Source organism: Notechis scutatus, chromosome 1, assembly GCF_049901735.1.
Source record: "Notechis scutatus isolate UNSWTSFEM ecotype Mainland chromosome 1, rNotScu1.2, whole genome shotgun sequence".
Lineage (NCBI taxonomy): Eukaryota > Metazoa > Chordata > Lepidosauria > Squamata > Elapidae > Notechis > Notechis scutatus.
In genome coordinates, this window is record NC_142009.1 from 270,971,305 (window position 1) to 270,987,028 (window position 15,724).

The window sequence follows — 15,724 nt, forward strand, 5'->3', positions numbered from 1 at the left end:
ACCAAAATTACCCATTCTCTCCCTAGCATTTGAGATTGGGAAAAGTGTGTCAAACCTAATTAAAATTGTACATAAATAAAATACATACAGTAACCTAATAGGAGAAATGCTGATTTCCATTACTCTAACTTAGTCCTTTATAGTGTCACAGTGATTACACACACAATACTATATTATGCTATAAAATGTAAAATACTACAAATGTATGTATAACATTATAAAACAGTAGTATATAAAAATGTTTCAGAGCATATTCCCCAAATAATCTATAAGTGGGTTTTCCTGAGACATGTCAGCTCAGAAAACATAATAATCAAATAATAATTTTAATAACACCATGCTTCTTTAAAAAAAATCAGTGTTTGTTTGCTTTAATGTTAGTATAAGACATTTTGTGTATTAGTTCAGTGCAACTTATCTATATAGTTATTGCTGGACAATTTGAAGGCTGCTGTACTGTCTTTTATCTTGCTTTTGCTATTCCTGTCCTCAAAATGATATAGAGGCAATATTTCAAATGTACTGCAATAAAATTCTTGAATCCTCTTAATAGTTTTCTTGTAATAAATCAAGATTTTGCAGGGTTAACATATTTCAAAGGGCTTACCATCCCTATTGTTTTCATTTCATTCTGTCAAATAATGAAATAACTGCAGCTTCCCCAGTAGTCTATGGTTTAACTTTTTACTGAATTAAATATATTGATGAAATCATTCAAATTATTTTATATCTGAATAGGATTATGTCCAAGTCACAAACCCATAATTATTTGGCATTCAATCAAATTAATTACTCTAATAGCTGCAGAAGTCTAGTTTAACTGTGTCTTTTTACATTTGACTGGGGCAAATATGACACCCAAGGTAAATGACTATTTATAAATAAAACATAAATGTTATAAATTAGCTAATTAAAAACAAATATATATAATTATTTGTGCTTATTTATATAAAGCTAGGAGTATTCCAAAGCAATTTATGTAACGATCAGTGAATGTAATTTTCTTCTTTCCCTTTGTTTCACAATATAAAAGCAAAAAAAAAAAAAAGTTAAGAAAAGAAGATTTCCCCAGCTCAGCACCCACAGTGGAAACAATTTGAGATGAGACCCCAAAAAAAAACCCTACCAGGTTATAGCCCTCTCTCAGTACTTCTTTCTGTTGTTGCCTAATAAAACAGATGCAATTAGGTGATAGTTGAGAGTGGGAAGAACCAGATGGGAACTAGTCTATCATTAATCCATTTACATAATCATATTTGAACATTTTTTTAACAAAAGCAATATATTTGTAATTGCATGTTATATTTTACCATACATATAGGCATTGGAGATTTATGTAACAGACTTGTGAAGTAGGAGGTACTTTGAAGGACTAAACTATTGATTACAATTACAGCAACAATGCCAATTCTTTTCTGGAAAGGTCTTTTCTCTTTCCATAATCATAAAAATGAGGGAAATCAAAAGTTGAAGTGTTCCATTATGAATTCTGATATAGTTGCTTATATGGGTGTTACAAAAAATATAAGAAAAAGTGCTTTGGTTTTCATGATACATTCATTTATTTATTTTAAGACAAAAAATAGATTAACATTATAGTTTAATTACAAATTAATGTATTCTGAGGTTTCTAGAGCAGGTATAGCAAACTGAAGTGGTCCCTGAAAATGTGGAACCATCAACTGTCTAAAGTACCAGTTAGCAAACAATTTGAAACCTGTCTGGATAAGGAGAAGACAGGAGACCGGCCACATCTGCTCCAGATGACTTTTTCTCACAAGGAGAATACTTGACTCCTTAAAATATCAAATATCAGAAGGCAGAAAATATAATGTAATTGTTGTTAACACTTTGTTTTCTGTACTTAGTTCTGTTTAGCATCAATTATACAGTATTTAGGTTGAGGCCAGAAGGTTCCACCATTTTGATGCCTGCCTGAAAGCAACTGAGCTCTGAAACAACTTTCTGACAATCTGACACTGGTGTTTGTGTCCAAAACTTCCATAGCTTTGTGGAATTCCTGATTTGTTGCTGAATCTGTTAGCACTTTATTGCTGATACTTTTTAAAGCAATATATTTGTCATTGCAAGTTGTATTTTACTATACATACAGACTTGACTATCCTATTGTCTACTATAAATACACTCTACTAGCTTTAGATTCTGGACTGTTGTATTCCACTTGATTTATTAAGTGAACCCTAATACAGGATAATAGATAGATCAGCCATACAATGACAAAGAATAGGGCTCTTCAAATTCTTTGAAATCTGTGGAAGAGTGTATATGAAGCACTTGTTGATTCTCTGACTCATTAAAACAGCAGCAACTTTTTCCAGATAAACACAGTTGATTCAGAAACTATTGCAATATGCATGTTACACTGATGCAAAGACAGCTGGGATCAGCTTCTGGATCAGCTGTATAAGACTAGAAAAAGATATGGCTTCTCACTTATTCAGGAAGTACTTCATGGCAGTCCTTTATGAATTATGAAGGTGGCTTAATAAGACCGTAACCACAAGATCATCTTCCCAGTGGTAAGATAAAGGTTTTTAGTAATGAGATACTTGGCAAGTTTCAGAAAATGAAAAAAATAACAGATACTTTGGGAATGATTTGAAATATTGTTGGTACCATCCATAGCCCTATGACTCTAATGCTATTAGTATTCCAATTTGTGTATTTCAGTAACTGAATGTGGCAAATAATTGTCAATCTTTTGATATATCATTAATATTTCTTCATCTAATTCATTCACTCTCCAGGCTAAAGCATTTCTCACAAAGATACCTATGGTGATTTTTTTCAGCCTCCCACAAAAAAATAATCTTTGTTATGGTCAGTCCATAAAACAAATTGCATGCATAAAATTGAAATAAATTAACCAATTAGGTAAACAGATGAGCCAAATTGCTGTGTATCTTACCTATTTCATGACAAAAATTTGCCCATATTTCAGGAAATTGAATCATTTGAGTATGAAAGTAAAAATGTTCATTAAAATTGATTAGAGTTACCAGGATATTTAATTAGGCATGGAGTTAACAGCTCATGATGAGTGTTGACCCAAAATGCTCAGTATAATAAAACATGCTATTTACTGGCTCCTTTAAAACCTAAGTCTGAGTTTAAATGTAATCCATTTATACCAGGGGTGTCAAACTCAAGGCCCATGGACCGGATCCAGCCTGCGGGATGCTTAAATCCAGCCCATGGGGCTGGCCTGGAAATATGAAAGGACTGGTCTGCAATGCCTCTGGCAGCTAAAATGGGCTGCGTGCGGGGGCCCTGCACCTCATTTTCATCCTCCATGGCCTCCTGCAGCACTCTGCCAGCCGAAAACTGGCCTAAATTGGCCTGAAAATGGGCCCAAAATGGGCTGAAAATGACTTCAAAAACGAGCTAAAAATGGCCTAAAAACGGACTCCAAATGATAGAAACTGACCTAATAACGGCCAAAAAAACCAGCCTGAAAACAGGCCATGCCACTGCCTCCACCGCCCTCTCTCACCAGCCCACAGAGGAGAACTACAATGCTGATCCAGCCCTCAAAGAAATCCAGTTTGACACCCCTGTTTTATCCGGTATCTCCTCTGCTGGTGGAAGCATGTTGAACTTCCTTAATTTGGTAACAGTAATTTTGTTTAAATATCTGGCAGATCTATAAGGAATAAGCTTGCCAGAGAAATCAGCCATACTAAAAGAGATGCAAGTGTGTGATAAAATCACTTCTATCTAGGATCTGAGGAATCAACTTTCACAGTTTTACTTCACCATCCCTATGTTTTATGGGGATGGGGTAGGAAATTATCCTCTTTTATATCTTCAAGATCTGAAAAGTACATTTGTGTCACAAAATGTTTTACTCTTGTTTCCCTTAATTGATAGATCTATGGAACAGAGATTTTTAGGTAGCAGTCAGATTATAGTATAATGAATGCCTCTGATTTACTGTATTTAGGCAATGACACCTTTAATTTTCTGTTTTGGGCTTTCTGTGATTTTAGAATGTTTATAAAATGGTGATAATGATTATTTATCTTTACCTTTTAGGAATCTACAGTTAATTTCAAAATGATTTACATAGATTTTGTTCAGTATCAGGTTCTATTATGATGCTGTAGATTCTCCTCAGTGTCAGAAGTATTTTGATCCGAAATATAAGTTGTTAAAGACCGGAGTGTGATGGGGTGGTTATTCATTCATAGTAGTAGTCCTTTTTTATTAATTTATAATATAAAATACAAAAGAAAATAGTAGGAAAATAAGGGAGTGAGAAGGGAAGGGAAAAGTGTCCAGGAAAAGGGAAAAAAAGAAAAGGCATTGACTTCCAACTCCCTTTGGTGCAGTAGAATAAGATAATAGCAATAAACCTCCATTTTTTACTTTTACATAATAGCATAAACGAATAGTATTCTTATGGACACCTAGTTGGATATGCGGGATATCAGAATACTGGATGTGATAGACTTTTGTTTAGTTCTAACAAAGCTATTCTTATATAGTGGAAAGTCCTGCGTTTTGGGATATTGGAAGCAAACTTTTTATTTATTGCTTCATATTGTTAAAATATTGAAATAAATGAAAATAATATCTCAAATTTACAAGAAAGAAATTGTTACCAACTAAAAGCAAGCTAGCTATTTTTAGGCATTGTAATCTATAATTGCTGTTTTAGCCCTAAATGTTCTGGGAATAATCATAGGGCTGTGTATATCAAATGCTTGCAACCCTGCTGAGAAAAATAACTGGCAAGGAGGAGTCTTTTAATTTAAGTTTTAATTTGTGAAAATCAAATTCCAAATAGGAGATATGAACTTTGAATAAATTTGTGATGTTTGCTTTGATACAGTAGTCTCTGAACCAATCATGTTGTACAATAGGTATTGTATAAGGGTATATCTTGTGTTTTAATGTGTTTTTAATGTAAGGAGTGACCATCTCCAGAATTGCTGATGATAATCTGTTTTATATTACTGCACCAATGAAATGCACAACTTCGTTTGCAAATAGTTTTTGCTTTTGTTTTTAAACAACAGTTAATTGACCTCGAATAAGAATATGTTTTAGACTAGTACTTCCTTTTCACATTCATTTCAGCAATAGTAATTTTAGCATCTGTGATAAAAAGTTTGCAATTAATTTTTAATAATGATTTGACAATCCCTTCTCAATTTGCATGAAATTTGTTTTTGCAGATTCATTTCTCTGAAAAAGATGGTTAGGAACAATAAGCTAGTCCTGTGGCACATGCCTAATTCCAAGCAAGGACCATACTTATTTTATTGTTTCTAAAACTGGTTTTCCATTGCTACCAAAAGACAATTTGGCTAATATGTTTGTATACTACCCTTCCTAGACAGAAAAGGGCTGGCTCCACTTATCAGCATCTTTCAGTGTTAGACTATTTCAATGCATTCTATTGTGAAGTGCTTTGGAAGACTACATAATAAATTTAATTTGTGCACTATGTTGTGTCACTTCTTTAATTATAAATTTTTTCATTCAGAAATAAACTAAAAGAAAACACTTTCCATTTTTTAAAAGACAGAAAATAACATTTGTACTTTGAGAACTCAGTTGCTACAATTAGAGCAGAGGTGTCAAGCTAGATTTTTTTTGAGGGCTGGATCAGCATTGCAGTTCTCCTCTGTTGGCCAGTGGGGGGGAAAGGCAGGGGGCAGCAGGGGTTTGGTGTGGCCCATTTTCGAGTTGGATTTTTTAGCCATTATTAGCCCATTTGGGGGCAGTTTTCAGACTGTTTTGGGCCCATTTTTTGGCCATTTTGGGTCTTGGTTTGGCCCATTTTTCAGCCAGCAAAGTGCTGCAGGAGGCCAGGGAGGGTGAAAACAAGGTGCGGGGGGCTGCACGCAGTCCATTTTAGCCACCAGAGGCACCGTGGGCCGGTCCTTTCATATTTCTAGTCCGGCTCCACAGGCCAGGTTTAAGCACCCCGCAGGCTGGATCCAGCCCACAGGCCTTGAATTTGACACCCCTGAATTAGAGAATGTATAGTAGAGATAAGACAAGCAGAGTAGTGGGGAAAATGTATTAAAATACATTGACTGAACTATGTTTATTAAGCAATTCTAGACAAAGCTTCACTTGGAATTCCAACTAGCATAGTGACATTTACATACTATTTCTCCCAAGCAAGTATTTTTCCCCACCAAAAGCAGACTTTGGGGTTGAACTTTTTAAATTTTTGGGAAAATGGGCAGATAGTCCCTATAGTGAATCCCTATAGTTAATACAGTTTTTAAATGAATTTGTCTTTCTCATTGACTTTGCTTGTCAAAAGATCACAAAAGATGATCGATCACATGATCCCAGGACACTTCAACGATCATAAATACATTCCAGTTGCCAAATGGTCCAAATTTTGATCATGTGACCATGGGAATGCTGCAGTGGTTGTAAGTGTGAAAGCAGTTATAAGTAACTTTGTTCAGTGACTTTGTAATTTTGATTGGTCACTAAATGAATGGTTGTAAATTGAGATTACCTTAATCAAGATGACAGAGATGATAGGGAAAGTTGGAAACAGATAATAGTAAACAGGAGAAGGTGAATATTTTTTGTAAAGTATTGTAAAAAGAAAATGAAAGAGAAATTTGAGCTTTTATATAAACAAAATAAATTAAGCATTTCCTAATTAGTAGCAGAGGTGTAACCTTTTCTTCAATTCTAAGTACCCTAATACAACTTCATAGTATTGGATCACCAAAGAAAGAAAAGTGGAGACGATGCAGTCCTGTTATTTTGATAATGGCAGAGATAGAAAGGTGTAGTAATATGAACTCCTTTCCTATATTTTTGCTTTTAAAGGGAGTTCATACCAGTACATCTTTCTATTTCTGTCATTAACAGAACAACAAAGTTGAAAAGAACCTTGGATGCAGTCCTGTTATTTGATAATGGCAGAGATAGAAAGGTGTAGTGATATGAACTCCTTTCCTATATTTTTGCTTTTAAAGGGAGTTCATACCAGTACATCTTTCTATTTCTGTCATTAACAGAACAACAAAGTTGAAAAGAACCTTGGAGGTCTAATCATTATTTTGGCATCATTGTTTCCCCCATCACTGAAGGACTTTCCTCCATATCATTACAAATAGGGTCTCTTTTGAGCGCCTTGCCTCACCCACAATCATGCTGTGGGTTCAGCTGCCTTTTATCTGACTATCCCCTTGGTTGTGTCTCCTTTATCTTCCAAGGTCATTCCCATATGCCTGTTCTGACCAAGGCTTCCAAGACTGTAATTACGCACATGCTTATTTTAAAAACTAGTCTTATTTCATTGCAACTCTGGGAGTTATTTTCATTCCCAGCCAATAATGAATCTCAAACAGTCCCTCGAGATAAGCACCCACCTTTCGTTCCTGTGAAGTGCTGCCAATAACAGAAGTGTCAAATAAAATAGAACAAAAACCAACTGAAGTACAAAGAGCTTCAAGAATTAATCTGAATTGAATGAACGACTTTGCTTCCTATAAGGTTTTGTCATCTTTGTCTGTCCTTTATACCTTATGGGAGGAGCAATCACCTCCCAATCTTACTCCCGAGTTGTCCCTTTTGTTTCAGCTGCTCTTGGCTTCTAGCAGCTCTGCGCACACGCACACTGGGAACAGACTCCCCTGGGTCCTCTGCCTCGCTGCTGCCAGACTCCGAAGGCTCTGGAGGCAGCACCCCACTACCAGATGGTCCTGGCCCCATCCCTGCATCGTACACAGGACCCTCGTCCAAGTCCTCTCCAGACTCCCGGACTGATACCCTTTCTTCCCCACTGTTCAATTCCGCTGCCATCCGCACAGGCTGCCAGCGAACCACAACAATGCCATCACAGTATGAAATTCTGCTGTGTATACTTTTTTTTTTAGAAATTGTCCCAAGGTATTATCTTTTCTGAGATACTTACGATATGCTGTTCAGAAATTCTTCATTGTCGCTGAAATGTGGTTTATATATCACCTTCTTTCTAAAGGGGGATGGTATTGTGCATGGATATTTCCCTTAATTTTATTCTACGACAACAATCTTGTGAGATAGATAGGGTTGAAAAATAGTGACAGTATCAAGGTCACAATCCATTCTGTCAATCAACATATGACACTGGTACTCAGATTGGAGACATAACTTTCCTAGTTGCCCTCAAAACTAATTTATTTGATTCCTATAGAAATTCTATATTTATTACTCTAGTTCAATACTTTGGCTTATGAATTCCCAAGAGCTTTTAAATTGCTTACCCAGCTGCAAAACTTGGTCATATCGCTAGCTAACTAAAGAATATATTCTGGGGAATTTAGCGATAGCCTCTTTATACTGTAAACTTGTATTTTCTCAATTTTGGCAAAATTGGGTCTCCTTAGCATATGCACCCATGGTTAGAATTAACCAATGTGATAACAGCTCATCTATGGGAGGACTTGGCATGTGGTATCTGTATGTCTTCATGGCTATGTAGGTTGAAAGGCAGGTGAATATGGAACCCAGTAATTGTGGGGCTTTAACATCTAGGAAAGGCAGGATGGAAGAATCATATGCTATATATGGCACACTGCCAACATTGTTTTGCATTTTTCAGGAGACGCTGATAGACTGGTGTGATGAAAAAGAACTCAACTTGATTTTAACAACTGGAGGAACAGGATTTGCACCAAGAGATGTCACACCAGAGGTGAGATAGTTCATTTTCCTATTTTAAACCATTATTATTTCTCCAACACTAATATTGTTTTTTATATATAGTGCTCCAGGAATTGTGTATGTGATATAATATGAATATTCTGTTTCTTTAAAAAAATAAAAATATCTTTATTAAACAACTGAAAAACATAGAATTTATCAAGGGTTTGTATTTTGTCTCTAGGCTACTTTGCAACGTTCCTGTTTATCTTTTGTAACACGTACCCTTAATTCAGACATGGAGATTTTTCTTTGAAGATTTTTCAGGATAGAAAATATTGCAAATCCTTAAGGCAGATCAAATCAAACATAATAATCTTTTACCAGCCTGTACAGTAAAAGAAAAGAGTAATTTAATACAGATGCAATGAACATGGACTTGGGCAAACTCTGGGAGACAGTGGAGAATAGGGGTACCTATGGTCTATGGAGTCGCAAAGAATCGGGCACAATTGAGCAACTGAATAACAATAATAAGAAAATTTGTTATTGGGTGGGGGAAAGGGAGGGACTCTGAGGCAATAAAACAACATATATGTAATTAAATGTTTTGCATAATTGTATAACTTTATGTATGTGAGTATAGAGTTAGTATCTGTTAAAAAGTAATAAATTTAAAATTTGTCCTCAAATTTAGAGATGTTTGGGAAGATTAGAGTGTGTCTTGGGGCATCATAAACAGGACACTGTTATCCTTGTGGCAAGTTCCTTATTTTCCTATTCATGATCAGATTTGGTTGGTACTGTTCATTTTATTTTTGCAAACTCTGCTCTCATACCAGAATATTATTATTTAGAAATATTTATGGTATGGTTATCAACTGCTCTTTTCATTTGAGATATTTGGCATAGTCCATAAACAAATATTTCTTATGCGTATTACCATTCAATATGCTTAATAATGTATATTCTGACAAAATTATGTCCCTTTAGCACATCCGTCATTTGTTGTTTAATGGCTTCTATAAAATTAAATTATTTATTGCAATGGCCTACATATTTGGGTAAGGAAATCACTTTAGGTAGGCTGATGGTGTCCTGTTGGATGGGGGTAGATGGAATACCCGTTTGATGGTGATGCCACATTTCTGTACATTATAGTGTGGAATTGTCCATGGAAAATAAAACAGACAGAATTTCTGTGTATTCAGAGATCCTCAGATCAAATTATTTTTGTGATAGTTTACTCCAGTAATATAATTTTAGATTTATTCAAAATTGCAGGAGTAAGAGAATAATGCTCTTACTAACACCAAACCTCTTATAATATAGTTATAATAAAAACTTGATTAGGCTTAAAGATACCACAAAACTGTCTTTATTATTTAAACTGAAATATTGGTTAACTTAGATTTGCTGTTTTGTTGGGTTTGGAGATTTTATTAAATGATTTTATAATAATTGTATTATTATAAACTCCTTAGAGTCTCTAGAATGCAGCAACTCTCAAATAAATTGTGTGTATGTATATGAAAGAAAGAAAGAAAGAAAGAAAGAAAGAAAGAAAGAAAGAAAGAAAGAAAGAAAGAAAGAAAGAAAGAAAGAAGAAAGAAAGAAAGAAAGAAAAGAAAGAAAGAAAGAAAGAAAGAAAGAAAGAAAGAAAGAAAGAAAGAAAGAAAGAAAGAAAGAAAGAAAGAAAGAAAGAAAGAAAGATTAATTAATTACTGGGGAAAGACAGATTTAAAGTAGCATATTGAAGGAATGAATAAAAGGATGTGCTTTGTTAGGAAATGTTTCAAAATACCCAGTACCGTAAACACAAAGTTAATAAAAGGCTGCTGAACTAACATTTTCTAGGTAAATGTGCTTTATTTTTCCTTTAAAAAGTTTTGATTGGTTGATGGTTTTATATTTACCTTTCAAATTGCCTTTTTACTTTTTTGCTTCTATTAATAAATATATTATTTAAACAATTTTTAAAATTTGTATATTAAATATCAACAAATATTTTTGGGTTATTTTATTGAATTTGATGCAGAATTGGATAATCACATTTATTCTTGATTCTTTTTTTAAAAAAAAATGCTTAAATTATTATTGCCAATAGCCCACAGGTTGGATATTACATCCAAAAGCTAGGTTAAGCAAACCAACGAAACTGTTCTCCATCTTCAGAGAGCTTTCTTAACCTCCTAGGCAGCCACACCAGTAATAAATTTAGTAATGTCACAATCAGTACTTACATCATGCTCAAGGTTTTCCAAAGGCTTTACCTCAAGATTCAGTTGCAGCATTTTCCAAACCACTTTCATTTTTAACCACGACATTAATCTAGCAACCCACTTTTGTCTTCTCCAGTGCTTCTTCCATTTCTGGGAGAGCTATCTAATTCTATGAACATCAAAAAAGCATTTGAAATAATATTTCTGAATAGTCTAATACAAATTGTAATCAGATTGTCAACTCTGAAGCGAACCTTGCTGAAGCCATCTTTTGCCACCTCATAGTTGCCATGAACTCTGAAAGGGGGAAGGGAGGGTGAAATAGATAGACTGGCTAATAGTCAAAACAAAAACTTTTCTTGTGGGAATCAAGGTCATCGTAACAGGTGGCAGTTGGGGAAAGAGAGGAGTGACCAAGCAGCCTGAAAGTTACTTACATTGGACAATATTACCGGTGATATCTGGTGGGGGGAATCATTTGTTCTTTTAATTAGGCAAGAAATTGTGGAAACTTTTAGAGTTGGTTTTCACTGGCTGTGCCGATATGATGTATCCAATAAACATGTTATTTGAGGCATCTACCTGCCTTGGAGATCTGCTTTTGGCAGATGCGTTACTCGGAATGCGGACACAGACATAAAGAAGATACATTCTTCATTTTTCATCCAGAAGTCTAAACATGTGCAAGAGACTCAAATTCAATTTAGATTTTGGATGTGAAGGCTTAGCGTTTGTTCTCTCATCTTAAGATATTTTCCAGAGCCAAAGTGCCAGTTTGGACAGAGAACTCTTACACCTCTCTCTGGTAATGCTTCTTAACATATATAATACTTCAGTTTTGTTTTTGTTTGCCAAGATGTTAACTGACTGGTATTCTTATCATAATTTCAAAGTATCCAAATCACATTCCTGCTGGATTTGTGCACTAGAACTCCACAATACTCTACAACACAATAACAATAATGACAGACAGACAGACAGACAGACACATACATACATACATACACTGCTCAAAAAAATAAAGGGAACACTTAAACAACACAATGTAACTCCAAGTTAATCACACTTCTGTGAAATCAAACTGTCCACTTAGGTAGCAACACTGATTGACAATCAATTTCACATGCTGTTGTGCAAATGGAATAGACAACAGGTGGAAAGCAGAGGCAGTTAGCAAGACATCCCCAATAAAGGAGTGGTTCTGCAGGTGGTGACCACAGACCACTTCTCAGTTCCTATGCTTTCTGGCTGATGGTTTGGTCACTTTTGAATGCTGGCGGTGCTTTCACTCTAGTGGTAGCATGAGACAGAGTCTACAACCCACACAAGTGGCTCAGGTAGTTCAGCTCATCCAGGATGGCACATCAATGCGAGCTATGGCAAGAAGGTTTGTTATGTCTTTTAGCGTAGTGTCCAGAGCATGGAGGCGCTACCAGGAGACAAGCCAGTACATCAGGAGACGTGGAGGAGGCCGTAGGAGGGCAACAACCCAGCATCAGGACCGCTACCTCCGCCTTTGTGCAAGGAGGGACAGGAGGAGCACTGCCAGAGCCCTGCAAAATGACCTCCAGTGGACCACAAATGTGCATGTGGCTGCTCAAACGGTCAGAAACAGATGAGGGCCCGACATCCACCGGTGGGGGTTGTGCTCACAGCCCAACACCGTGTAGGACGTTTGGCATTTGCCAGAGAACACCAAGATTGGCAAATTCGCCACTGGCACCCTGTGCTCTTCACAGATGAAAGCAGATTCACACTGAGCACATGTGACAGACGTGACAGGGTCTGGAGACGCTGTGGAGAATGTTCTGCTGCCTGCAACATCCTCCAGCATGACCGGGTCAGTGGCAGTGGGTCAGTAATGGTGTGGGGTGGCATTTCTTTAGGGGGCCATACAGCCCTTCAAGTGCTCGCCAGAGGTAGCCAGACTGCCATTAGGTACCGAGATGAGATCCTCAGACCCCTTATGAGATCATATGCTGGTGCGGTTGGCCCTAGGTTCCTCCTAATGCAAGACAATGCTAGACCTCATGTGGCTGGAGTGTGTCAGCAGTTCCTGCAAGATGAAGGCATTGATGCTATGGACTGGCCCACCCATTCCCCAGACCTGAATCCAATTGAGCACATCTGGGACATCATGTCTCTCTATCCACCAACGCCACATTGCACCACAGACTGTCCAGGAGTTGGGGGATGCTTTAGTCCAGGTGTGGGAGGAGATCTCTCAGGAGACCATCCGCCACCTCATCAGGAGCATGCCCAGGCGTTGTAGGGAGGTCATACAGGCACATGGAGGCCACACATACTACTGTAATGAACAAAGTATTTAATAAGAATATTTCATTCATTCAGATCTAGGATGTCTTATTTTTGCGTTCCCTTTATTTTTTTGAGCAGTGTGTGTGTATATATATATGTGTGTGTGTGTTTTCTTAAGTTTTCGCGGGTACTTACATGTATGGTATTCAGCTTTGTTCGGGTATTTTCCCACATCATTATAGTTGTGCTTTTAAAGTTGTAGCAACGTTTCGGAAGAATCTCATCTGCCATCATCAGGCTTCTGTATTGTGTTCGTCTATATTTATCCAAGTTTTCAGACAAACTTTCCCTTATCACATAATCAGACAGTGGAAGATCAGTTAACAATTTCTTTATATGAAGATACTATCACTATGATTTTCAGAGGTGTTAAATCTTGAAGCTCATTGCGGAAAATAATCAGTATACAAGTCAATATGCCTCCATCATATCAACTCCAACTCTTAAGAACCAGTAGCCATTCCAAACTCATCAGCTTTCTTCGTTTTAAGAACCACAAATATAGAACATGTCAAATCCATCTTGTTAATAATAAATCCTCTTGACCATATCCGACATGATGAGTGTAAGTCTCTTGCATCACCTCTACTGTCCCCATCCTAGCAGTTTATATTTTTAAATTATTTTTTTGGAAAATATTTTTTCTCTTGTATGTAGACTGCAGATATTTTCTCCAAGCAAAGAAATTTTCTGCAATAAAAATTAATATATTTACCCATAGAGATTATGCATCAGAGAATGTGTTCATCACAAAATCTAGGGATAATCTACAGCAGAATCTATAGTAGCTCATTCAGTATTGGGCAACTCTCAGTTTGCCCACTATAGTTGCACAAACTGCATTAGTTCCCAGCTTCTTTCCATGTGCAATTCAATTTTCAGTGCTGGTTATTATTTTTGAAGCCCTATAAGGCACAGGGCCAAGTGATCTGCAGGACTATATCTGCCCATCCAAGCAGGTTGGACAGAATAGGCACTGAACAGGTGTCTTCTTTCAAATGTTGCCATCTAGTCTAGTGGAACCTAAGAAGCATGCTTTTTCTGTAGCAGCCCCTGCCCTATGGAACACCCTTCCTCTTGATGTTCAGCAGATCCCCGCCCTCTTAGTTTTAGAGAAAGCTGTTAAGACCTGGCTTTTCCTCCAGGTACTGAGATAGCAAGGTTGGAGCCTGGAAACTGTATAATTGGATAGATATGGTTGTTTCTTGGATTGTTTTATTTTTCTGTTTTTATTATAACTATTAACTGCCTTGAATCATGTCTCATAAGATGAGTGGCCACAAATCTTTTACATAAATAATTAAACATAATATTGCCAGATTAAAAAAAAGATCTTTATCTCTTTACATCTTCCTGCAAGATGTTCCACACTAAATGGTTGAAGGTCATTAACTTGAAATATAGATAAGGAAAAATAATAATAATAATAATAATAATAATAATAATAATAATAATAATAATAATAATAATAATAATAATAATAATAATAATTATTATTATTATTATTATTATTATTATTATTATTATTAATCATTATCATTATCATTATCATTATCATTATCAGCATATTCCCCAAAAGACGTTTTATGAACATTACAGAATACCATGTTGGATGTTAAGTAGAAAAACCTAACTACAAATATGCTGAGATTTAATTTTGAAACACATTAAAATCTAGAGAATATGCATATCCAATTTCTAGATTAAGATTATAATGAAAAAAGATCGTGTAAAAGTGTTGTTTTTTTCCATATGGAGCACTAGATTCTTGCTCTTGCTCTACATTAAAAACGATATTCTTATATTATTTCTGAGTAGCATGCTTTACATTTGAGCTATTTTATCACAGAAACCCATTACTTCTTTTCTACATTTTATTAGTGTTTTGAGTTGATTATACCTTGTTTCAGGAAACACTATCTTTAGCTCTTTTATGTATTTATGAAAGGTACCTCTTTTCTCTATAATTGTATCAAATCCAAAAAAGTTTCAGACTTCTTAGGGCATTTAGGTACAAGGTTTTCTATAAATGACATTTTCTGTTTGAGGGACAAGTGGGTGGTGCTATTTTTTTATAAGCTTTTGAAGACATTATTGTTCTGATAAAATTCAAGCTCTAATCCTAAGAAAAGTTCCCATATATTAATTAATTGAGGAATTAAATAAGTAGTCCAAAGTAAGAGATTTTTTTCCAAAGCTAATGAGATGAGTCCAAGAGCTGTAGCCAACAAGTATTCATCTTATCTATAAACTCTTCAACTAACAGCATGGATAATGTTCCCATTTATTTTTCACAAGGCTTCATAGACTTTCTCGTTGTAGCCTAAATATTGCATTGCCATTCATTTCCAGCCAAATGGGCCCATTATTCCAGGATTCTTTATAAACTGAGTGTGTACCCAATTAAAAGTTTTTGACAACAAGTGTTCTAATGTTTTATTTCCCTGTGTTCCAGGAATTGAACTTATCTTCAAATAAGATATTTCATAATTACTTATTCAGACTTTATTTCGCTTCATACAAAATATATTCTCAAGGGTCGCCCTTACCTG

At 35.7% G+C, this 15,724-nt stretch overlaps 1 protein-coding gene across 33 annotated transcripts in view; it reads left to right on the forward strand.

Moving 5' to 3' along the window:
• GPHN (gephyrin) overlaps positions 1-15,724 on the forward strand; it is a 241,640-nt gene that overhangs the window by 105,372 nt on the left and 120,544 nt on the right. For all 33 annotated transcript variants that reach the window (XM_026671163.2, XM_026671164.2, XM_087951539.1 and 30 more), the window contains one exon: positions 8,591-8,683. In XM_026671163.2, the coding sequence (XP_026526948.1) occupies positions 8,591-8,683 (93 nt within the window). The remainder of the gene's footprint in view (positions 1-8,590; positions 8,684-15,724) is intronic.